This window comes from Ursus americanus, chromosome 26 (genome assembly GCF_024610735.1).
Source record: "Ursus americanus isolate L20-20 chromosome 26, mUrsAme1.1.p, whole genome shotgun sequence".
Classification (NCBI taxonomy): Eukaryota; Metazoa; Chordata; class Mammalia; order Carnivora; family Ursidae; genus Ursus; species Ursus americanus.
Genome location: NC_142152.1, coordinates 16,542,496 through 16,568,721, shown reverse-complemented (window position 1 = coordinate 16,568,721; position 26,226 = coordinate 16,542,496). Strand labels below are relative to the sequence as shown.

The 26,226-nt window shown below is 40.9% G+C and overlaps 1 protein-coding gene across 10 annotated transcripts in view; it reads right to left on the bottom strand.

The window, feature by feature from the left end:
* Nucleotides 1-25,618, bottom strand: part of PCNX1 (pecanex 1) — a 167,489-nt gene extending 141,871 nt beyond the window's left edge. For 9 of the 10 annotated variants that reach the window (XM_045807892.2, XM_045807895.2, XM_087856074.1 and 6 more), the window contains exon 1: nt 16,074-16,228. In XM_045807892.2, coding sequence (XP_045663848.2) covers nt 16,074-16,226 — 153 coding nt within the window. In that variant the 5' untranslated portion in view covers nt 16,227-16,228. Of the gene's footprint in view, nt 1-16,073; nt 16,229-25,600 lie in introns of those variants that run through there. The other variant, XM_087856073.1, reaches the window with a different exon arrangement.
* Nucleotides 25,619-26,226: the final 608 nt, after the last annotated feature.

The following is a 26,226-nucleotide window of genomic DNA, read 5'->3' as shown; positions in this document are numbered from 1 at the left end:
CTACCTGAAAAAATATATGCACCCCTTCATTCACTGCAGCATTATTTACAATAGCCAAGACACGGCAACAACCTAAGTGTCCATCAATGGATAAACGGATAAAGAAACTGTGGTACATATACACAATTGAATGTTACTGAACCGTAAAAGGGAAGGAAATACTGCTATATGCCACAACGTGGATTGACCTTGAGGGCACTATGCTCTCAAGTGAATTAAGTCAGAGAGAGGGGGAAAAAAAAACCCGCATGATTTCCCGTATACATGGAATCTAAAAACAAAACTAAAATGACTGAGCTCATCAATACAGAGAACAGACTGGTGATTACCAGAGTTGGGGGTGGGGTCACAGACAAAATGGGTGAAGGAGGTCAAAAGGTAAAAACTTCCACTTAGAAAATAAATAAGTCACGGGGATATAATGTACAGTTAATAATACTGTATTGCATGTTTGGAAGTTGCTAATAAGTCTTAAAAGATCTCATCACAAAAAAATTATAATGATGCATGGTGACAGATGTTAACTACGCTTATTGCGATCATTTCACAATATATATAAATATCGAATTATGTTGTATACTTGAAACTAACATGCTATACGTCAAGTATATCTCAAAAAAAAAAAAACAGCATGTATTGCATGGTGCACTGGGTGTTATACACAACTAATGAATCATCGAACTTTACATCAAAAACCAGGGATGTACTGTATGGTGACTAACATAATAAAAAAATTACTATTAAAAAACAAAACAAACAAAAAAACACTGAAGAAGCCCTTCTGGTACTAATGCACATATGTTTAAGATATATTAAGTGTGGGGGGAAAATATATAGAATACTGTAGGTGGGGGAATTTGAATCTGTAGGTTGTGGTCAGAGTCACAGTGGTTTCTTATGGGAGATAGTGCCCGTGGAGAACTGGGAAGATGGTGGGCAGGTATAAAAGGGCAACTCTTTATCACCTTTAGAGTTGTGTATGTTTTAATTTAACCATGCAAATTAATTCCCCGATTTAAAAAGTTAGATGAAAACACGGAATTTTTTTTTTTTACAAACTTTTAATAGGGAAGGGCTTCATAAGCATGAAGAAAACTAGTAACTGTGGCTACTAAAAAACGTTAAATTTGTATGTTCAAAAACCCAATCATAAAAGTTAAAAGACAAAGTAGGGAGAAAATTTAATATATGACAAAGAGCTGATTTTTATACATAAAAAGGCTCTCAAAAATCACTTAGCATGACAAAATGACTTTCAAAAACAGATAAAGGATACAGAAAGCAATTTAAAAAATATAAATGTCGGGGCGCCTGGGTGGCACAGCAGTTAAGCGTCTGCCTTCGGCTCAGGGCGTGATCCCGGCGTTATGGGATCGAGCCCCACATCAGGCTCCTCCACTATGAGCCTGCTTCTTCCTCTCCCACTCCCCCTGCTTGTGTTCCCTCTCTCGCTGGCTGTCTCTATCTCTGTCGAATAAATAAATAAAATCTTTAAAAAAATAAAAAAAATAAAAAATATAAATGTCTACTAAGCACATGAAAAGATACTTATTATTAAAGAAACACAAATTAAAACAAGATGCCATTTTACACTATCATACCGCAAAAAATTTATAATAACCAATATTGGTGAGAACAAAGGGAAACAGGTTCTTTCACACCGGTGAACATATAAATTGGTATAGCTTTTGAGGTGTAATTTGGCAACATCTAGGTGAATTTAAATATGCATACTCCTGCGGCACCTGGGTGGCTCAGTTGTTAAGTGTCTGCCTTCGGCTCGGGTCTTGATTCCAGGGTCCTGGGATCAAGCCCCGCATCGCATCGGGATCCCTGCTCAGCGGGAAGCCTGCTTCTCCCTCTCCCACTCCCCCTGCTTGTGCCCCCTCTCTTGCTGTGTCTCTGTCAAATAAAAAAAATATAAATAAATAAATAAATAAGCATACTCTTTGACCTAGCAACTTGTTTTCTAGAAACTTATGCTGTATACTCCCACAAGCAAGATCTTACATACACAAATGTGCACCACAGCATTCTTTGTTCTTATTTTGGTCTTTTGCTTTGGACTATACTTTTATTATGGACTGTATATACTCATACAGTTTCTATAGATAGTATTATTTTCATGATAAATACCTAATAGTGGTTTTTTACCTGGAAAGTGAAATGCTCAAGGAATATACCATACTGGGTAAAAAGCACTATGTAAGCACTGCTATTATCAGTGCAAGTTTCTATACAAGTTTCTGCTGCAGCCTGAATTAAAATTATTCAGTAATTTATTCACTGCTGAAAAATGCAGAAGACCTAAACCAACAACCTAACCAGGAAACAATAAGGTATTTTCAGACATTCACAAATAAGAGACCAAGACCTCCCAGGCTAGTAACTATTAACTTGAGGTGTCTATCAGAGTCACCATGGGCTTTTTCTGTTGGTACATTTAGGAGTAGTTGTTTTTTGAAATACACATGTCCAGCCTAGCTCTTCCTTCCTCAGAAGGTACTGATTTATTAGAATGAAGCAAAACAGAACTTCAGGCAAGTTAATTCCCAATTATCAGATGATGGGTTTGGGGTTCTTTTTTTAAGAAAGGTAATGACAGCTCTGTCCCATGTATCACCTGTCAAGAAGCCTGTGTCCCATGCTATACGCCAGCAATTCTCAAGTACAGCATCATGACAGACACTAGGAACATAAAAAGGATTTCCAATAATCTTCCAAAGCTGCTCAATAACTTCCTTTAAAAATTAAGGAAAGGCAGGCTCAGGATTATCTCTACAATAGCCTCACTCTAGCCTGTGCTATGATACACATTTTGCTGCACGATAAGGAAAAGAGGTGAACAGTGACTCGGGGTGAGCAGATGAGTGAGGGGCATAGTTTGAAACCATCCTGTGGAGATTTCTAATTCTCCTCAACCTATTAATAAGGAAAAAACTATAAAGTTATAATTAGTTGAAAGCCACATGCCAATGCCTAAAATAGTGGCAAGAGCTATGTGGTGCATTCTGTGATTTTACAATTACTTTGACTTTCCTTATTTTAATGTACCAATACATTTTTAATAAGAAAGCCAAAACAGACACATAATGGAAGCTTGAATAACAGTGACACTGCACAATGATACGAAAAAAACTGATGCTAGTAAAATCTGCCAGTAAATATGTAAGATTACCAAATCAAAGGCAAAGCAACAATGAAAGGGAAATTTGCAATACCACACTAATCATGTTAAATATGTTAAAATATGTAAATTCTAGAAACTATAACTTTGGACAATAAAATAAAGTTTAAGTTTATAGGAACTATAGAGAATAGAGAGGAAACAAATGACATTACAATTAGATAAATCCATAACACAGAACATTCTATACAATAATTAGCCTTGGGGTGCCTGGGTGGCTCAGTCGGTTAGGTATCTGCCTTCCGCTCAGGTCATGATCCCGGTCCTGGGATCAAGCCCCTCATCAGGCTCCCTGCTCAGCAGGAATCTCCTCCCTCTGCCCTTCCTCTCACTCGTGCTCTCTCTCAAGAAAATAAATAAAATCTTAAAAAAAAAAAAAAAAAAGAAAAAGATAATTAGCCTTGACTTTTTAAAAAGTCAATTGGATGGGGGAGAAATGATTAAACCCTACCTGGATCCCTGGTTTGGAAAAACTAACTATAAAGGACATTTTCAGGATAACTGAGGAGGTTTGAATATAAACTAGATGTTAGGTATAAGAGAACTATTTATTATCTTCGATATAAAAGTGTTATGATTATGAAGCCTGAAGCATTTAGTCATGATGGATCAGATGTATACGTGTAAGAATGTATATACAGCCATATATCCTGTACCAGTATACAGTTGAAGCAAATATGATTTTTTTAAGATTTTATTTATTTATTTACTTACTTGAGAGAGCACATGCGCTAGCAAGGGGAAGGGGGGAGGGGGGAGGGGGAAAAGGACAAGTGGGCTCTGCACTGACTGCTGAACAGAGCCTATGGTGGGTCTCAATATCATGACCCTGAGATTATTACCTGAGCTGAAATCAAGAGTCAGCCTCTTAACCAACTGAGCCCCCTAGGCCCCCCATAAATATGATCATTTTTTAAAAGGTTCATGATTGCTGAATCTAAGTAGAGATATGGATGAACATGTGATACTCTCTGAAATTTCTTGTTCATATGAAAATTATTCATATTAAGAAATTGAAAAAATTACTCTAAGCTTATTCCTCAATAGCACATACTGCATATTTTAATTCCTGTGGCATAAAGGACTGAAAAAAAGTAAGATTTTTTGATAATACAGAATTTTTTTTAGATAAACTAAATTTATTTTCACTTTTTAAAAATCTTTAAATTGAGGATTTCCTTACTAAAATGCCCCCAAAGCTCTCTTTACGTCCTTGCAAAGTTCACTTGGATTCTGTCTTAAGGGTCTGTGGTGCTTGTGGAAATGATGTGCAATGCTTCATCTGTGGCATAAATAAGATAGTACAAATGATAACCGGTTTATTTGGGTTCTTTTTAACTATTTGTTTTTATATCCTTCCCATCAACCATTCCAGATACTTATTCAGAGACAGTAATATTATGGGCATAAATGATATTGTGTGAAGTTAAAAAAAAAATTCACTGAGGAAGACTTAACATGTTGGATATATTATAATAAAACTTCATAGCAGGGAAAAATCACTACACCTCAGAACCTACTTTCTTTTAATAAGCAATATTTTCTCCAGAACAAAGATTCATTTCCCTGGTGGAAAGATTATGGGAAACACTGCTCCAACTCAAATAACAAACCTCATAAAAGTCCCCCCACCACAAGGCCTACCACAGTGCCCAGCATACAGTAAATGTTTTGAATGTAGAATTATCCTTTGCATAAAGCCTTCTAGGAAATATCTGCATCCTCCTTCCAATTCCTGAACACTGTATGACACATAAGGAATTAGTCATATTCTACCCTGTAATATAGTTGTATATTTGTCTCATGGCCTCATAAATTAGGAAGAACAGCATTATTATATAGGAAGCTAAGACACTGCTGTCCATTTTGCGTGAATGATGTCTAAAGTCACTCATCTTTAGGATTATTTCATTTCATATAACTTTTCATATGTGAAATATTTCAATTTTTAAGATTTTATTTATTTATTTGACAGAGAGAGAGACAGCCAGCAAGAGAGGGAACAGAAGCAGGGGAAAGGGGAGAGGAAGAAGCAGGCCCCCAGCAGAGCAGGGAGCCCAATGAGGGGCTCGATCCCAGGACCCCGGGATCACGCCCTGAGCCAAAGGCAGACGCTTAACGACAGAGCCACCCAGGCGCCCCAAATACCTCAATTTGAAAATAGCATAACATAGGTTAATGGTCAATGCATGGTTCAAAAATCATTCAGAATATACTCCTCTTGTGTCCATCTCAAATGTATCGATCCCAGACATAAAACCTTTCATTAATTTTTCTTATACAATTTGATAAGTACTAATAAATTGTAAAATTCCTTAAAAAATAGAATACCAACATGATAAAGGAAAGCAGTAAGAAAACTGTATTAACCATGATGACACTAAATGCAATTAAGTATCCTGGATTGGATCCTAAAACAGAGAGAGGACATCAGTGGGAAAACTAGTGAAATCCACATAAAGTCTATAGTTTGTTAACAGTACCGTACCAATGTTAATTTCTTCATTTTAATAAAAGCACCATGGTTGTGTAAGATTTTAATATTAGAGAAAGCTAGGCAAAGAGTATACAAAAACTCTCTACTATTTTTGTAACTTTTTTGTAAATCTAAAATTATTTCAAAACATAAAGTTTTAAAGATAACTTTAGTGGTTAAATCTGTTTAGTTTATGTCTAGACAACACTCAGGGAGTAAGGAAGGGTAGGAAAAGGAAAACACCCAGATACATAATTCAAGCTTCTCAAATCTGTGACTAATCTTCCTGCCTATTCTCAGCACAGTTGGCACTCGGGTTCTATTTGGTCTGTACAAAGCTCTACAGAATAGGACTTTTTTTTTTCCCCTAAAAACCTCAAAAGGAAATGGCTTGCCTTTCCCTAGGTTTTTTCTTTCTTATCATAACACAAAGCAACAGAGACTAGCACCAGCAGTGCAAGTTTAAAAAGATACAACCCCTCGGGTTCTAATGATAAAAGAAGAGAAGGAACTATTTTACAATTCTCCCAAAGAAAGAATTTAACCAACTTTTTCAGGAAATAAGCACAGCGATCAGAATCAGTAGCTACTAATTTTACTGTGATTTGTAAAATGTACCTATATTTAAAGAAGACAACAGTAGGAAAATATTTGTGGCAATCTGCCCTTTTCCATACCATTAGTCAATGCTGTTCTTGTGTTACTGTTCCTGGGTATCTCGGATGTCCCAGCCCACCTAAAAAATAACTCTCCGCCCTCCCCAGCTACGCAAAGACACAGGAAAACCATTTGATTTACCTCAAATTAGATAACAGAAACTATCAACCTCTTCTCAAAGAAACATTTTGCTTATTTATCAGTTGCCTGCTATGAAAATTATCCAACTACAAAATATAGAAAAAAAGATCAAAGACGTAATGTAATATGTTAGTGCCACGAAATCCTTAATTTGTATTAAGTTTGAGTTAAAAATTACTTCAAGGGAAACTCTTGTCAAAAAACAGAATATTACTGAAATGGCTTTATTTAACATTCCATTGAATAAGAAATTTACAATAACACCCTGTTTGGGAAAGTGCTGACTGGAGGTGGAAAGTACTCTCAACGCTGTATGTATGTATGTATGTATGTATGTGTGTGTGTGTGTGTGTGTGTGTAAGATTTTATTTATTTATTTTTTAAGAGGGAGAGAGAGAACGGGGGAGGGGGTGGAGGGCAGAGGGAGAAGCAGACTCCCCGCTGAGCAGGGAGCCCAACTTGGGGCTCCATCCCAGGACCCTGGGATCATGACCAAGGCATGGCAGATGCTTAAATGACTGAGCCGACCAGGCACCCACTCTCAACACTGTTGATGAAAATTTAAATTAGGACTTTAAGAGGGCTTAAATTAGCTTTTAAGAGGGCAAGGTGCTTTTGTTTGGTTTTGACTATTTTCTTCTTTTCAAAATACTCTCTTTCCTTGGCTTCTATAACAGGTTCCTTTCTTCATCTTCCTCTTGCCTTTCTTATCTCCTTTGCTGATTTTTAATTGCTGATTTTTAGGCCTTGGAGTTCTGCCTGACCCATTTTCTTTTTAATGAATTACACTTTCTCCCCAGGTCTTATCTACTTGTAGCTTGGAGTTATCCCCTGTAGGTGACAACTATACAGAGGTGGTAACTTGTAAGTAAATTTTACCCCAAATTTCTCTCTTGAACATTCCTCTTCAACAGTCTGAACTCACGTTCTTCAAAGGTATCCTCAAAATTGCCTGGCAACCCTACCGTCCCTTGCTAGTCAGTTCACTTCCCCACTCTCCAAAAATTAGGATAGCATTTCCCCTTCTGGAAATCCTCCTCAAACCTTGAATATCCTCCTCACCTCCCCACCTCACTCTCAACAGAAAACACTCTGTACTACATCAAGGAGACTATCAAAATAAAAAAAGACCTCCCTCAACTTTCACCACCAACTGTTCATCCCTTCTTCCACCAGCATTCCTTTCTGAGGATGATCTCTTACCACCTGCGCTCTCTGGACCACAAACCTCTCTTGCCTTTTCAGGAACCTTGTATTATTATCCATTGTTCTCTCATTCATGTTCCCTCTCAACATAAAGAAAGATTCACTCATTGGGGGCGCCTGGGTGGCACAGCGGTTAAGCGTCTGCCTTCGGCTCAGGGCGTGATCCCGGCGTTATGGGATCGAGCCCCACATCGGGCTCCTCCACTATGAGCCTGCTTCTTCCTCTCCCACTCCCCCTGCTTGTGTTCCCTCTCTCGCTGGCTGTCTCTATCTCTGTCGAATAAATAAATAAAATCTTTTAAAAAAAAAGAAAGAAAGATTCACTCATTGTAAAGTGAATGAGTATCAAAAACAAATAAGCATATTCCTTAATACAACAAGTCTACTTCTAGGAATTTATATAAAAGACTAATACAAAGACTTAACTGAGAATATTCACCCTAGTGTTTTCTAAACAGCTAAAAATTACAACCTATATAATAAGGGAAAATGATTCGATACACTGTAACACATGTGTACTATGACCTACTACAGAGCTATTAAAACTGTTACTTTTTCCCCCCATGGAAACATTCACAATTTGGAGTCAAGCAAAAATAGAAGGCTTTAAAACAGTACAAATTTTATGAGCCCATTTTTGTTAGAAGGAAGCATAATACATATTTATAAGCTCCAAATACACTCTGGTTACTAAAGTGTTCAACAGACTGGGTAAATGGGAATACAAGTGATTTTTATTTTCTTCTTTTTACTTACCTGTAATTTCAGATTTAGCAAAAAAAAAAAAAACCCACAAATATATATATAATATATATAATAATATATATATACACACACATATATAATTGAACAAAGATTCTATTATACTGACAGAGAAAATCTAAATACTGAGCAAAGAGAAGTACATTATTAAGGAGTACAAAAATTGAAATGAGAGGATAAAGTATGCAATTATCATTAATTTATTTTAAATTAAAACATGTTTGTATTTGGGGAGAGAAAATGTTTTGGATATTTAATAAAGTTTTTCAATTTCTTCCAAGTGCCGATAAAACACGTTTTACATAAAGCCAGAAAGTGAAATAAGGTCCTCTTTACAGGAGACCAGAAAAAGATGACCAAACTGTAGTATATTCATACAAAGGAATTCTGCTCATCAGTAAAAAGGAACAAGTTACTGATACATACAACATGGATAAATCTCAAAAACATGATGTTGAATGAAAAAGGATTACAAAGGTAATGCTCCATGACTCCATTTAAATGAAGTTCTAGAACAGGATAAACTAATCTACGATGGGGGAAAAATTCAGAATAAAGGTGAGAGAGTTGACTGGGAAAGGCAAGCAGGAAGTTTCTGGGGTGACATTAATGTTCAACAACATGATGGGGCCGCACTACACAGGTGCATGCCTTTATTAAAATTCAAAACTCATCCAACGGTTCACTAGGATTTGTGCCTATGAGAAGTCTAGATGATGATATGCATGCTGAAATATTTAGGGTGATCTATATTGATGTCTGCAACTTACTTCACAAACATCCCCCTTAAAAAAAAAAAAAAAGGTCTTGACAGAGGGACACATTGACACACAACATGTAATTTTAAAAAATTATAGAAGCCAGATGGTGGGTATAATTCTCTCAACTTTTCTCTATGTACGAAAATGCTCATAATAAAATGTTAGAAAAATTTAACTTTCAGTAAAGTCAGCTAGCAAAAGCCAACTATGTAGTTAAATACATGTATTTGAAGGCAGGAAAAGGAATAGAAACCTTTCTAGTTTTTCAATCACCAAATGATTTAACAATTGTGAGTAACTTCTCAAATGGTAGAAAATATTCCATCTTTAACAAAAGACCCTAAAAGATTTTAGCAATCAATAGCCATTTTTGTAAATTCACAAGCATTTCTACAAGTTGACAAATATGGCTGGAACTTGATTTGTAAACCATCTTTGCACAATATATCCTTAATTTATTATATGACATAATAGAGAGACAAGAACTAAATCTATGTCATAGCCAATTATGGAAACAATTACATACACCTTGACACTAACTACTGAAAACACTAGCATGAAAAGGTACAGGATATAGGTCAAAACAGACCACCAACTACTCATCAAACTTTTCCTAAAGAATACAGAAGATACTAATAAATAATCACGTTTAATTGCTAACTTATAATACAATAACTTCCCTAATTAAAAACTTTTTAGGAAACAGAAACTGTTTTAGTCCTATAGTCATAACAAAATCTTGATTACATCTTGAAAATATTTTTAAATCTTGGCAAAAGAAAATGACATGAGGGCCTCAGAGAAATCCTTACTAATAAAGGGCTTATCATTCTGTAGAAGATAAACATCAGTTACAGAAAATGCAATAACCTGGAAGAAAAATTGAAACCTTCATAAATCTGATATGGATAATTTAGTTTCTGAATATAATCTCTCCAGATTTATACAATATATATTACTATATGGATATGTGTATATAGGTTTATGAAGTTGCATATGCAAAAAACCTATAATATGCTACACTTTGAATGATTTAAAGGCTTTTCAAGAGTTATTCTACATTTGATTTTTCAATAATTTTACATCTGATTTTTGTCATGCACCCTGATACTGAACCTAACCCCCAGGTAAGATGTAACTCCACCATACAACACAGCCTACCACAGTAATTCCCCATCCCCAAATATTCTCTATCAGTTATGTTGGTAAGTCTAAAGAAGGTTCACATATATTATAAAAAATTCCTTCAACAAATATTTAGTCAAAGCTTATATCAGCCAAGCATGAGAACATACACTGGATATACAATGCCAAATAAATCACATGATCCCAGCCCTCACAGAATGTACAAGGTATTGCAGGGGGAGAGGTATTAGAGACAGCAAATAAGCACACAAAGATACAAGTATGTGTTTATGATTAGAACCATGAAAGAAAGTTACAGGGTGTAATGATGGAAAAAAGAGAGAGAACCTGCTTATGGTTATCAGGTCAGACCTCTCTGAGGAGATGATATTTAAGCCCAGCCCTAAGGACCAAGCAGCAGCCACCTTTGCAAAAAAGCAGAGGGAAGACTATCCTGTCAGAAGTCATAGCACGTGCAAAGGCCCTGAAGGAAGACAAGCTTGGTAGGTTAAAGTAACCGAAAGTCCAGTGGCCATAGTTACTATGGCACAAACTGCAGACAAAGGTAGAATTAGTTCCACTGAGGCCTTAGTAAGAATGTTGAATTTTATTCCAAGTGTAAAAGAAAATCAGTGAAGGATATTAAAAAGGCAGAATGACATGAACAGATGATGTCCTCTACTTGTGGAGAAAGAATCGTAAAGGGCAAGAATAGAAGCTAAAGTAGTAGTACAGACAAAAGAAAAAGAAAAACAGTGTGAACTAGGAAGCAGAAAGGAAGGTCTGAGATACTCTGACAGAACTGGTAAGATCTGCTCATAAGGAAGGGGAAGGGAGACGGTATGAGCAACTACATACATGATGGTACCATGAACTAAGGTGACAAAGAGAAAGAAAACAAGTCTGGTCCCCGGGGTGTGGTGAAGGGTTAGCAGGGAATCAAGCACACTTTAGACATGGTATCTCTGAGATGCCTGTGGGACAGTCAAGAGGATATGAGTAGGCAGCTGGATTTAGGTCAGAGGATGGGACTTAGGGGCATATCGATCAGGTTCTTTAAACTGACTTGGATGTCTATAAAATACAAACAAATGGGCCACCCTCCAAATATTCTGCATCAGAATGACCACGCACACATGCACATTTTTAACACGTTCAAATCTGACATCAAATGGAGTCTGAGAACCACTTATGTAAATAGATTTTAATGTTATATAGTTCATCACCTAGGGATATAACTCTTTAGAGAAGAGAACAATAAGCAACAAGATAATGGTTTGACTAATAAATCGAGAGCTACCTAATCTCCTCCCATCATACAGCATTATAGAGGAAACACTGTTCTAATTGGCCATTCTTTCAAATGACATTTACTAAAGGCCACTCTGAAGGTGAATAATTTTTTATTTTTCATAAATATTCGCTTATAAAATACACATGAAATATCTCACAAATGAGTAAATCAAGGTTAAGAAAGGTAGAGTCTTGCCCAAAGGACTCACAATCAACAAGAGCCAAAATTCACAAATCAAGATAACACCAATTACAATCTGCTTTCCACAACACGAAAACGCCACAAAGCCCGTGACTACAAAGCTCACCATCTGTCACACGTCATGTGCAAAAATGATTACAGTTGACCCTTGAACAACATGGGCTTGAAGTACACGGGTCCACTAATACGGACATTTTTCTTCACAAATACAGCATAGTACTATAAATATATTTTCTCTTATGATTTTCTTAACACTTTTCTCTAGCTTACCTTATTACAACACAGCATATAATACATGCAACATACAAAATATGTGTTACTTGACTGTTTGTGTAACCAGTAAGTCTTAGAGTCAACAGTAGGCTGTTAGTAGCCAAGCTTTTGGGGGGGGAGGTCAAAAGTTATACGCGGATTTTCAACTGAGTGGGGGTTAGGTGCCCCAACCCCCATGCTGTTCAAGGGTCAACTGTATAGCAAGAGAAAATGGGGTGAGTGCCTTAAGAGAAACAGAAGGGACAGTGAAAGTAAGAAGGAAAAATTACTTATTCATTTTCACTACTTACATGATTTATAATTGCAGAAACTATCAATTCTACCTTTCAAAGTATCCACAAAAGCTACTAATAGCAAAAGTGTTTTACTCCTATACAAAAAGCCCTAAGACTCTACCTAATTTAACATACTACGTCATCATAGACTTTGGATATTTAATTTAAAAAAACAAAGAGGGGTGCCTGAGTGGCTCAGTTGGTTGGGCATCTGCCTTCAGCTCAGTCATGACCCCAGGGTCCTGGGATCAAGCCCCAAGTAGGGCTCCCTGATCAACAGGGACTCTGCTTCTCCCTCTCCTCTGCTCCCCTCCCCCACTTGAGCACACGTGCTCTCTCTCTCTCTCAAATAGTCTTTAAAAAATAAAATTTAAAAACAAACAAAAACTACCTATACAATGGCTATAAAAGTCCTTATAAATCCCAGCTCTTTATCTGCCTAACGTCACAAAACAAGTCATCTGGGGTTGACCTCAGGAGTCCTCATCAGTAAAATGAGAACACAGAGTTTAGGATAAAGAACCTATTCCTTTCACAGTCACTATCCTTGACAGTTATTATTGGAAGAACATACAAATAATAATCTATAAATGTCAGAGATTTTATTTTTACATGGAATGTTGGATTTTGCTTCAAGTGTATACTTCCAACTATCTGCCTCAATACTGTAGAAGTAGTAAGATTTCTGAAAATGTTGACAAATCAGGGCCTCTGGGTGGCTTAGTAGGTTAAGCCTCTGCCTTCAGCTCAGGTTGTGATCCCCGTCCTGGGATCAAGCCCCATGTCCAGCTCCCTGCTCAGCAGGAAGTCTGCTACTCCCTCTGTCCCTCCCACCCTCTCACATGCACACTCTATCTGATGAATAAATAAAATCTTTAAAAAATAAAATAAAATAAAGTAAATGAAAATGTTGACAAATCATCTTCGCCGATTGCCCCTAGACTAGAATCAATCCTGACTATAAACTCAGGGTCACTCTGTACTTAGCTTTTCACAACAGTTCTAAAACTTGTAAATTGTTCCTTACCCCCAAGCTAGACTTCGAGTTCGGTGAAAGCACAAGCTGTGTCTTGTACATTTCTAATCATTCAATATCTGAGTAGTTAACTATGTGAACGGCACTGATCTAGGTCCTGACAACACAGCAGAAAACAAAATAAAGTCTCTGCTCTCCTCAGAGCTAATACTTCAATGAGATAGGAGACACTAACATATATCAATCAGTGATAAGGTATATTTAAAAAAGGGGGGGGAAGGAGGACTAGAAAATATTGTAGGAACTGGAAGGTTGCTATGTTACATAGGGTTACCAGGGAAAGCTTCACATGTAACTGAAATCTGAGTAAGTGGAGCAAGTCACATAGGTATCTGGAGGGAAGGTGTCATGGGAAGGGGGGCGGGGGAAGCAAGTGCAAAAGCCCTGTGGCAGGAACATTAGTTATTATGTGGGGAAAATTCTAAGAAGGCAAAGGGGTGGGGCATAATAGAGACACATGGGAGGGCAGGATCTGAGAGAAGAGTGCCATGATCTGATTTGTTTTAAAGAATCACTCAGACTTCCGTAACAAGAATAGAGAATAAAGAATAAAAGCAGTGAACCTCATTAAAATCCTGCAATAATCCAGGGAAGCCATAATGGTAGCTTGAACCAAGTGAGTGATGATGATTAACTGGATTTTAGTCAGGTTTTGAAAAGAGAACCCACAAGATTTGATGAACTGGATGTGAAGAGAGAGAAAGATGAATCGAGGAGATATTTTAAAAGATTAGGAATAGACTTGCCATTAACTGAGACAAGAAAGCCAGTGAAGCAATTTTCCCAGAATCTAGCAAACTGCCCAGTAGATAGACACTCAAATGTTTGTGAATTAAATTTAACTGAATAAACTCCCAAAATGAAACAGTAAACTCAATGTATTGCTTTCTATCTGCTCTAATTTCCTATAGTAATGTTTGCTAATTACACAGACTTAGCCACTAACAAAGTTCACGTGCTTACAAGGAACCATTACACAGCAACACAGCAACTAATCCTTACATCTCAAGTACCAGTTTCAGTTTTAAATTTGTAATTCTCCTGGATATAAGAGAAATCTGCTATGAAAGCTCTGTGACAGCCTGAGGATTCTTACACCCGAAGTAATTAACCTGTTCCTTAATGATGTCATATTCCTGGAAGGTAGAGCAGTGCAAATAGAACCCCTAAGCCAGAATTAATTGAAAATTATAACACTTCATGATAAATTTTCAGAATGGAACAAGACTGAACAAGTCCCCTAAAAAAATAAGTCCTCAGTCACCAGCATTTTTTTAATCTTTTTTTTTTTACCTCCAGCAGTAAGTCCCTTCAAAACAAGTTTAATGAAAAACTAAAATCTGCTTGAGAATGTGAAATTTCGCACATCTTCCCCCAAGCTGGCACCTTTCCTGCCAATCAGTGAAAAGGAGCTTCACTTAAGAAAGAATTGGGTATCCTCACTTTAGCACTTCTCAGGCGTACTCCCAGACTTTCTAATCCAACACCATTACTATATAGCTCCATGAAGAACCACAAAGTTAACAGAAATATAAGGAATTCTCCTAAAATAAAAAGTTTTCATCCTTTCCTGCCTTCCTGTTACTTTAAAAACTTAATTGAACCTTAAAAAAAAAATAACTGAGTTTAAGTATCATCTCTCTTCCACATTAGTTTCCCTAATGCCCCACCCTAACCGAATGTGTTAAAAAAAAAAAAAAAAATGTGCGTACAACTCCCAGTGAAAATACAGCGTAAAACCCTAGATCATTCGGAGAAGTTGACCGTACTGAATTCAGCAACAGGCAAGTACTTCCTTTTTCCTATCAGTAAACGGCCTTGAACCAATCCAAACAAATCTGAAATGCCAGCCAGATTCCCCGTATCTCCCCCGCTCCCTCCCCCCAAAGCTGGCCTGGAAAAACAGCAGCCACTGACCACAGAGCTCAACAGAAAACAACCAGTGGTAAGCAAAAACAATGCCTTTTAGAGGCAGGAAGGTTAGGAGCCAGGTTTTCCACCACCACCTATTCTCGAGTAAGAGCCCGGCCCCCCCACAATCACGTTCCCAACAGAGCCGCACGCATTCTTCCCCGGCTCCGAGGGCCCCCGCAAGCGGATTAGAGAGAGAGGCGAGGTGGAGAGGGGAGAGCGAACCGCCGGGGGTGAAGGGAGTGCCCAAGGGGTGCCCGGACGCCCGGGGAACGGAGCGCAAATAAGCACGCGTGCCAAGGATGAATGCGGCGTCCCTTAGGAGCAGAGTGCTCAGCGCCTGCCACAAAACGTGGAGGGCAGGGAGCCCTAATTGGGCTTTCCTCCCCGGGTGGACAGGCTGGAGGGGCTACAGGTCCAGGACCCCCTAAGACGGGGCCCAGGAGGCTACTATCTTCCCGTAAAAGGGTGGAGCACACGGGGGCGCCAGCTAGGGGCTGCTGCTGCTTCGTCCCTCCTGTCATCACCGCCATAGGGGACATCCTAAAGAGGAGAGTGGGGACTCGGTGAGGGAGGGGAGCACCACAGCCAGTGGGGCAGTGGGCCCCGAGTGGGCGGCGGGCGCGCGCCGGGGAGAGGAGAGGGCGCGACCCCGGCCCGGAGCCCGGGAGGCGCGAGCACCCGCCGGACTCCGGAACGCCAGGGTTTCCCGGCCGGCGACGAGGGGAAGCGGGAAGGGGCCACCCTCCTCCCCGCCCCCACACTCACCATGTAGAGGGTGAAGGGCAGGCCGAGCAGAAAGAGCCACAGGTAGAGGTGCAGCGCGTTCACGAAGGTGGCCTGGTGCGGGTCGTAGTACCAGCCCCCGCTGAGCGCGGCCCACACCCCCTGCCGGAGGATCTGCAGCGTCTGCGACCCCATCCCCACCCGGCGCCGCCGCCGCCGCCGTCGCCGCCGTCCCCGCCCCGGCCCCAGCTCGGCCTCGGTCGCCGGAGCCCGCAGCTGCCCCGTCTATCCCCCTCCGGAGCTCCGGGAGAGCGGGACGGCGCTCCGGCGGTCGCTAGGGCTGCTGCAGGAGGAGGAGGAGGCAGCTAACGAGGAGGAGGAGGAGACCGAGGAGGCGGCGAGCGGCGGGGCGGAGGAGAGCGGAGAAGAGGAGGAGACCAGCCTCCACAGCGCCGCCGCCATCTTGTCTCCTAACACCCGGAGCCGGAGCCAGGCCCCCGCGCCCGCGGCCCGCCAGCGCCGCCGCTGCCGCCGCGACCCCCGCCGGCCACCAGCCTTGGGCCCGGCGGAGAGAGAGGCCCGGCGCCCGGGAGGGACCGGGAGCAAGCCGCGCCCCCTCCAGCCCCTCCTCTCCTCTCCCTCCGCCCCCCGTGCCGGCTCCCCGCGGGTGCGCGCAGCGCCTCGGCCACCGCGGGCGCCTCCTGCCGGCGCCCGGGAGAAGCGCGCGCGGACGCGGACGTGGGCCCGGGGGGCGGGGCTCTAGGACACCCCATTCTGCGCCTGGTAAACCACCCTGCTAGATGCATTGACCGGTCTCCAACGGGAGCCTTCACTCTCCTAAACCCTGTCTTTAGAACCTTGTCAGCATCCTGGCTGACGTTTTATGATGTTTATGGAACACCTGGGAACAGTGAGGCTAGTATCTGCGTTGCTTATTAAAGGCCCGGGAGAATTCGATACAGCTGGTGACTAATGAAAAGTCACAAGTGCGCCTAATCTGAGCAAGAACTGTGTTGGCCCTTGGAGCGAGCTGGCGGCCCTCGGGTGAGAAAAATAGCCACGCCAGGACTGGAAGGATTTACTACTTCCAAAGATAGATAAATTAACAGAAATTTCAAGCGATGCAACAGGATGGGGTAGACAGATTTATCACTTCACAGGGTGATTTTATATTTTAACGTGCTGTAACGTAGCCGTTTTTAGAAATGGACCAATCTAAACAGCGTTGAAAGATTAACTGTGCCTCCACCCCAAGTCAGGATAGGGTCTCGCAGTTCTCTTTTTTACTGCTGTTAAGACTGGGAATCATTCCTGGCTCTTTGTAGTGTTTATAAGGCATGTCTGATCTCATTGAATGAAAAATTTATAGCAATAAAAGTATTCTGTATTCCTGGGTTAAAGCTGCTATAATGAATGAAAAAGCAAAAAAGCCAAAAACAAAACAAAACAAAAACCGGTGCTGTTTTAAGAAGAGTATTGAAAAACCATTGCAATACCTCCTGGTTCCATCCCACCGGAACAGTTCAAACATTTTCATACCCATTTCATTTGACCTGCACAACACTCAGGTAAGGGCAGCATAGAGGCTATTCTTATTTTATGGCTGAGGAACCCGAAATGCAAAGAAAGAAGTGATTGCCCATGTTCTCCTAAGTAATAGTGGTTGAGAAGACCTCTGAAACCAGCGGTCATTCTAACTTACCAACTGGAATTAGAAGTTTATTTCTCAGCACCCTCCACCTTATCCATTCAGACAAGAATTTGAACTGATCAACACTGCTCAGCAGCATTTGGTTACCTGTGGCCAGTTTAGACATTATGACCAATTGTTCTCAGAGTGTAATCCCAGGAACAATTGTGTCAACATCATCTGAGAACTTTGTTAGAAAGGCAGATTCTCCGGTACCACTCCAGAGAAGCTCTGGGTGTGGGACCTCGCAATCCGTTTTAACAAGCCCTTCAAAAGATTCCAATGTACCTTAAAGGTTGAAATTACCATTGTAGAACACAACCCCCAGCTTTGATTAATTCATTTCCTTATAACCACAAAGCCATCAAGTTCCACGTACCTTCAAATTGTGAGACACGAATGAACACTGGCCAAAATATACTTTAAAATATATGAGGATGTCTGAAAGCACAATCAAGTTTAAATAATGCAATTTTACAATTAAAATAGAGGCCTTGGGGCACCCAGGTGGCTCAGTTGGTCAAGCGTCTGCCTTGGGCTTGGGTCATGATCCCAGGGTCCTGGGATTGAGCCCCACCTCAGGCTCCCTGCTCAGCGGGGAGTGTGCTTCTCCATCTCCCTCTGCTACTCTCTCTCTCTCCCCATCAAGTAAATAAATAAAGTAAAATGAAATAGTGGCCTTGAGGTTTGGTCTTAAACACAAGGTATTGTCAAGTGTTCATTTGTTTCTCCTAAAAGAGACAGGAAAGCTCTCTGAGCCAGGTTTGGAAGTGATCCCAACCTCTTCCAACACAAACGAAGATGTAAACAAGGATAAAATTCCAATACCACACAGTTTCCATACCAGCAAATATCTGCTTTAGTTTAATGTAAAAGGATTAACTGTAATTAGGGTGAGGTAGACTGGAAGAAGTGGAGACCAGGTCTAGATACATCATGGAATCGGAGGCAGACCCAGCTGGCGTGATGAGCAAGCAGCCAGAAGACAGTATCTGGAGGGTGTGGAATGGGCAGTAGCCAGGAAGGCAGCCAGCAGGAGGCTAGTTCAACACAGAGAATGCAAGTGTTGTAAGTCAGCAGGCAGCTGGAACACAACCTTGCGAAGTCCAGGAACAGACAAAAATTGGGAAATCATGGCAAGCATTAAGAAAATGGGCTGCTTATAGCATAACCCCAGCTTCAGTGCTTTCTTCCAGGTCTGGATTCCTCTCCCTATAAGGAATTGATGAAAGAATTCAGGTCCTTGAGATCATGTGCTGGGCAACTTTGCAGGGCAACACTTGCGCTCAGGGCTACAAGACAAGTATCCAAAAGCCAGATTTGACAGAGAGAGACTTAGAAACAAAGAAGCAACTTAATGCCTAGAACTGAGACCAAATTTCACATTGATCACAGTTGCCTTGTGTTGAGGTCCCAGAGAGTTAACATAGAACTCGAATTCCCTTCTAATATGGGCTGGGATTGATTCAGGAGCCTAGAGATGAGAGTCCAATGACACCAGCCACTGAGTAGAAGGGGATCAGCAGAATAAGCCCAGAAGGTAGAAAAGGCTACAGACTACATTTTTCAGCTCTGGACTGGTAAATGCAGTTTAGAAAAATGCTAAATAACTACGCTAGCAATGGAAACAATTCAACAAAATGGGCGACCTTTTTGAAAGACTGACTCAGTCTTTGCAGTGGGGATGAAAGGGGAGAACACTGCAATGCTTTTTATCTGTATCTTTCGAAATGTTTATGAATGCTGCCACAATAAGATTTATATTTTATAGACAGGAAGCCAAGCCACAGAGAGGTTAAATGGTTTGCCCAAGGTAATATACCTTAAAGTATAAGAGCAATGCAAAAACTGAGGAATCTAATTTGCTAAGTGTTAGCCCTCTGAGCCCTGCATAAAAGCTATTAATAATGTTACACTTAGCATGTCAAAGTTAGCAGAAATGACATACTACCAAACCACCATCTGACATTTGCTCATCTTTCAGCTAATTCTATTAAAATTATACTTCCTGACTACTTCATGGGCCCCTTGAGGACTGGGAATGCTCTGACAGCAGGTACTCCCCTCCTGCCTGAAAGGAACAAAGCTGAGTGTGCAAAGCCTTCCTTTTTTTTTTTTTTTTTTAGATTTTTTTATTTATTTGAGAGAAAGAGGGAGAATGAGAGAGCACGAGCAGGGGGAGGGGCAAAGGGAGAGGGAGAAGCAGACTCCCCACTGAGCAGGGAGCCCAACAGGACTTGGGGGCTTGATCCCAGGACCCTGGGATCAAGACCTGAGCCGAAGGCAGACGCTTAACCAGTGGAAGCACCCAGATGCCCCTGTGCAAAGCTTTCTAATAACCTCCCCCCAAGCCCACCTTGGAGCAGAGGTGAACAAACTGCAGCTGTGGTCAGTTTATACGGCAACAATTATGTACTTTGGACATTACAGCCCGCGTGTCCTGCCAACAACCTGAATGTAGCAGGTACCCAGGTTTTTTTCCCTCAACCGAAACAAGCCCTTCTTATTTATTTCTCTTAGTGAAACCAATATTTTCCAACTAGCTCAGACTTGAAAGCTCATCTACCCTCCCCCATGGTCTAGTCTCCTGTTGTCTTTGTCCTGCATAATCCTGCCTTCACAATGCCGATCAGCCATCCTGGTGGATGCCCCCATGGACTCATACAAAATAGCCCCTATTGCCTCCCGTCTTTCTTCAAAAACCATTCTACATTCCACTAACAAACTAATCCCCCTAATCCACTTTCTCTGCACCCCTCCCTTTCTCAGAAGCTTTCAATTCCCTCATGGTGCCTACACTACTAAACCAGGCATTCAAGGTCCCCAACGATGGAATCACACTATCTTCTCTAACTTAGCCCCCGCTACTCCCAAGCATAAACCATTTTTACTGGCAAATATCAGCATACCCATTTATTTAATTTTATTTACCAGCCCATCCATTTATTAATCTCTGCCTCTATGCTCCTACTGACATCATTTGCCTAACCTAGAAAAACTTACTCCTTCATCTGCCTACTAAAATCTGCTATGACTACTTCAAATCCATTCCTCTATTTTTTTGAATAGCCTAAAGCACTCATATGTTCCATTCATTTAGCACTTAAATGTGTGCTGCTTTGTATCCCTCCAACCAAACTGTACATTCCTTGAGGGCAAGGCACTTCTCAGCCTGTCCCACAATGCCTAGCAGAAAGCAGTTAAGGTCAACTGACACGCAGTCCAGTAAGCTGAAAAAACAAAGCATTACAGAAAGCAGTGACTTTTCCATTAAAGAGTTTATGTTTTAGGTGTCACTTGGTAATTCTTCAACCTTCGAAAACATTATCATCAGCTTAGAAGAAATATGGCATAAAGATGAGGATCATTTGGAAGAGAAGGGAAGTGCCCTAGAGTCCTTATCTGATTCTCTTTTTAGGTATTTGCTATATACCACTTTATATCACATCAGGAAAGTAAATGTCAAAGTGGAGGAGGGGAACTTCCCAAATCCTACATTATAGAATTAAAAAATACTGATATCTGGCTATGGAGCTAAATAAGTAAAGTAGCTCATCCTTCTGGAAAATCTCAACTCAATCTACTGGGTTTTTTTTTTTCTTTTTGACTTTTTAAAAACGTTTTTATTTATTCATTTATTTAAGTAATCTCTACGCCCAACATGGGGCTTGAACTCACCACCCTGAGATCAAGAGTTACATGTTCTTCTGTCTGAGCCAGCCAGGTGCCCCTCTATTGGGGCTTTTAAATGTCAATTCCACATGAGGACTACTTTAGAAAATGTTTTAATTGACAGTAACTAGTTCAGTAATTCTCACTATGGTTTTGTGTCATCTCGAGGTATCTTCTGTTATATCTCAAAATTCCAATTCACTTTTCTTAAACTCTCACCCAACACTTTTGGGGCAGGGCAGTGAAAGGAAAGGGGAAGTGTATAAGATATTGTAAAACTCCCCAAATGCTGGGAATCCCTGAATTAGAAACAATAGACACATGTATTATTTCCCATCTTTTCACATGAAAGGATTCTTCTATGTCAGTGGATGTCTGATGTGTTTAGCTGTACCATATTAAAGAACTTGCTTACCTTTCTGTTTCAGCCATGGTAGTGTAATTCCGGCAGGACCTATTGGGCTAACTAATCTAGCTGGGGGATTCTCTGAAGAGCTCACCTGATTAGTAGCTACCAGTGTCCTCTATAGCACCTGCCTGTAGTTATGCAGAAATGAGAGTTGCCACCTCTAGAAGCTAGAGGTCTGGCCCTTCTGGCAAGGAGCACCAAGAACATTCCTTGGTGGGAAGTGGTGTCTGGTAATGGACTATCATGAGGTGTGGAATCAACCTGTGTTTCATTCCAGAGTTTTCTACTTTCTAGGTCTGTTCTAGCCCCAACTCAAGAAATCCAAGCAGAATTGAAGAATCCTGGGGAATTCCATGTTGCGGACTCATTGCATTTAGTTTCAATTGCTTTTCATTCATTCATTCATTCATTCATTCATTTTTTTTAAGTAGGCTCCATGCCCAATGTGGGGCTTGAACTCATGACCATGAGATCAAGAGTCACATGCTCTACCAACTGAGCCAGCCAGACGCCCCTCAATTGCTTTTTCTAATGGCAAAGATAAAGAATGATGTAATAAAAAGATCTTTCTCTTGGAGATTTTTCACAACTTGCTTTATGGAAAACTTGACAGTATGTGGGAATATGTTTCTTATAAGTTTTGTTTGTTCCTTTGGTTTGGTTTTTGTTTTTATTTTTGTTTTTGCTTTGCCTATTGGCATTGGGATTCAGCAGCTGTAAATATACATAACCATATCCTAATTATGCACAAATAGTGTATTTTGTATATATGTTCCAGGGGAGTGATATTTTCAGGACAAAATCTCCCAAATAAATCAGTAGAGATCATGATGCAAAGTAAAAGCTCCCAGTTCATCCCGTTTTCTCACTCTCGCAGTATTTCCATCTTTGAAACTCATTATGCTCTCACATCCTGTGACAAGTGTTTTTCAAGTGTAGTCCATGAATCTCCCCCACCCCCCATCACAATCTATTAGGAATGTAGAATTCCAAATTCTGGTACATCTCTACACAGGGTACTGAAAAACTCCTCCAGGGTTGGCAATCCCTGAAATAGAGAATTAATATAAGCATCTATTGTCTTCCATCTTTTCCTATTAAAAGATGGAATTCCAAGCAGCCAACAGAACACTGAAGGAGCTTTTTTTTTTTTAATGTTTATTTATTTAAATTATCTCTACACCCAACATGGGGCTCAAAGCCACAACCAAAAGATCAAGAGTCCTGTGCTCTACCAACTGAGCCAGCCAAGCACCCCTATGCTGAATGAGCTTTTAACAGCTGATATGGATTGATCTTTAAGATATATGGCTAAGTGAAAAAAAAAAGTGTAGGACAGTATGTATAATGTGCTGTTGTTTGCATAAAGGAAAGAAAAGCATATTTTGTATGGAATTACGTATTGAACGTCCCGAACAGAATATCTGAGGCAACGGCAGCAGGAGTTGCCACAGGGGTGAGAGAAAGACTTACTTTTCGTTGTGTATCTTTCGTACTTTATGAATTTTATGTCATGTTCATGTTACCCATTTTTAAAAAGTAATTAATAAGTTGGAAAATAATGCAGATCCCTAGGCTCTGCTCAGTTGAAATCTCTCACATGGGGCCAAGAGATCTGCATTTTTAAGCACCCTATTCTGCAAACCAGGACTGAGAACCACTGTCCCTAACCTTTCCTTTAAAAAAAAAAATATTTTATTTATTTATTTGACAGAGATAGAGACAGCCAGCAAGAGAGGGAACACAAGCAGGGGGAGTGGGAGAGGAAGAAGCAGGCTCATAGCAGAGGAGCCCGATGTGGGGCTTGATGTGGGGCTCGATGTGGGGCTCGATGTGGGGCTCGATGTGGGGCTCGATCCCATAACACCGGGGTCACGCCCTGAGCCGAAGGCAGATGCTTAACCACTGTGCCACCCAGGAGCCCCTCCTTTTTTTTTTTTTTTTAATTCCTTCTTATTCCTTCCTTCTTTTCTTTCTCCTGACCCCTCTACCACCACCACCACCTCTCCTGACCTCACTTCCTTATCCGTTGTAGGTCTCAGGGTTTTACAATTCGATCATTCCAAGCTCAGTGCTTTTTCACTCCTCCTCCCCACCTTGCCATCCACTAAAACCACAATCCAGGATGGATCTGCCTTTTTGACCTTCAGCACACAGACTAACTTCCCAGGTTCTAATCTCAGCTGTGACCTGGATTCTTCCTGACAATTCTTTGGTTCTTCTTCAGTTCCTCGTAATGACTTTTAAAAGCTCACCAATGTTCTCAAAACACCTATACCCCTCTCACTCCCATAGCACAAAGAAAATAGAGGATATCGGGCATCTTTCAAATTCCTGCCCTCCTACTTCTTTTTTTTTTTCTTTTAAAGATTTTATTTATTTATATGACAGAGAGAGAGACAGTCAGCGAGAGAGGGAACACAAGCAGGGGGAGTGGGAGAGGAAGAAGCAGGCTCCCAGCGGAGAGCAGGGAGCCAGATGCGGGGCTCTATCCCAGGACTCTGGGATGACACCCTGAGCCGAAGGCAGATGCTTAACGACTGAGCCACCCAGGCGCCCCCTGCCCTCCTACTTCTATATGCATCCATCCTTCCTATCCTCTTTTTTTTTTTTCTATCTGCACTCTCTGGACCCCTCTCCTGCAGTCTCTGAACCATACTCAATCTGTTAATCTTGGCTCCTTGGGCACCAAAAGCTTTCTCTTTCTACTGATTCTTTCCTTCAGCCTACAAACAAGCGCTCTCCTCCACAAGCCTTCTCTGTGCTCCAGCATCCACCCTCTTCTCTCCTTCCCAGCCAAATTTCTTAAGAGTGGAACGAAAGGGGTGCCCGAGTGGCTTAGGCGGTTAAGCGTCTGACTCTTGATTTCAGCTCAGGTCATGATCTCAGGGTTGTGATGTCGAGCTCTGCATAGGGCTCTGTGCTCAGTGGGGAGTCTGCTTCTCTCCCTCTGCGCCCCCTGCTCATGCACTCTTCTCAAATTAAAAAATAAATCTTAAAAAAAAAAAAGGAGAGAAAAGAAAGGAAGAAAGAATGCAACAATACTCTTCACCTGCCTTGAACTTAACTCTGGTCACTGCTCTTGCTCAAATCACCAGTGATTTCCTAGTTGCCAAGTCCAGCAGGCACTTTTCAGTCCCTACTTTATTTAATCGTTTTGTTCCTGGGTCATTGCGCTCTCTTCCTGGTTTCCTCTCACCTCCGTCCCTGATTATCCTAGACTTGGTCTCCTTTATGGAGTTATCCTCTTCTACTCCTCAAAGGTCGTCAGTGGATTAAGAAGGGAAAAAACTTCCTATCGTCCACTTCCAGGAGATGCTAACAGCTCCCAGCCTGAGTCCTGTAGAGACCCTCAGCCTGTGGGAAGTACCAGAAAGTGAAAACAAAGGCCATATGGGGAGCGATTAGAAACACCCCACCTCAAAAGTATTTGTGAAAATTAGTGTCTCAAGAGCAGAACGATGAGCCCTGCTGTAAGTATTACAGCTGTGATCTAAATTTGCTTTTGGGGTTTTGCTTGCTTTAAATCCTTTACTCCTAATAGCCTCAGGTTACTAGGAGTTCTTAAACTTCTTAATCTCTAATTTACGAAGAGTTTCTTATAAGCATTTATTTATTTAGCCTTCAGGCTTGTATTTTGAAAACTTGACATTAACTTATTGGGATTTGCTTGGCCCAGCCTCTCTACCAATCTGCTTCCAAGTGGCTTTTTTGGCTGGTATTTAGTTTTTCATCATTAAAAAAAAAGATTTACATTTTTTTATCAGAGAAAATATAGAAAAAGGAGCTAAAACTTACCCAGCAGGCCCCCTACCCAGTCACAACCACTAAAGATGTCGGTATCCTTCTTCTCCGTCTCTCCACTCCATCCCCCTGACTACTTCTGTACCATATTCTAATTGGAGTTCAGAGCCTGATTGGGAAAGTTTTTATGTCAACACATGCCATGTGCCTTGGCAGTCTGCTAAGTCTGAGAAACTTCAGGAGGCATTTTTTCCTTCTGACTTACCCATGTGTTTCACTTAGATTCTTGGAAACATTCCTCTGTGCGACATGGGTATTAGCCTACAGCTTCAAGTAACAGAAAATTTTGTTCAAACTCACAGAATAATAAGGAAAAGTACTGCTTCATAAAACTACAAGTGCAGGAGGTAGGGTGACTTCAAGGGCAGTTTAATTTAGTGACTCTGGATCTATTTCTCTGCAGTACCCTGAGATGACCTCCTTCATGGGCTGGCTTTCACCTAAAGCTCCTCCCTTCATGGGGGCAAAATGGCTGTAACAGTTACTGGTTTCACGTAGAAATGCCATCCATCTGGGTGCAGGTCACCCAAGAGCAAGGAAACTTCTTTCCCAAGAGCCTCTAGCATTCTTCTTTTTTTTTTTTTTTAAGATTTTATTTATTTATTTGACAGAGATAGAGA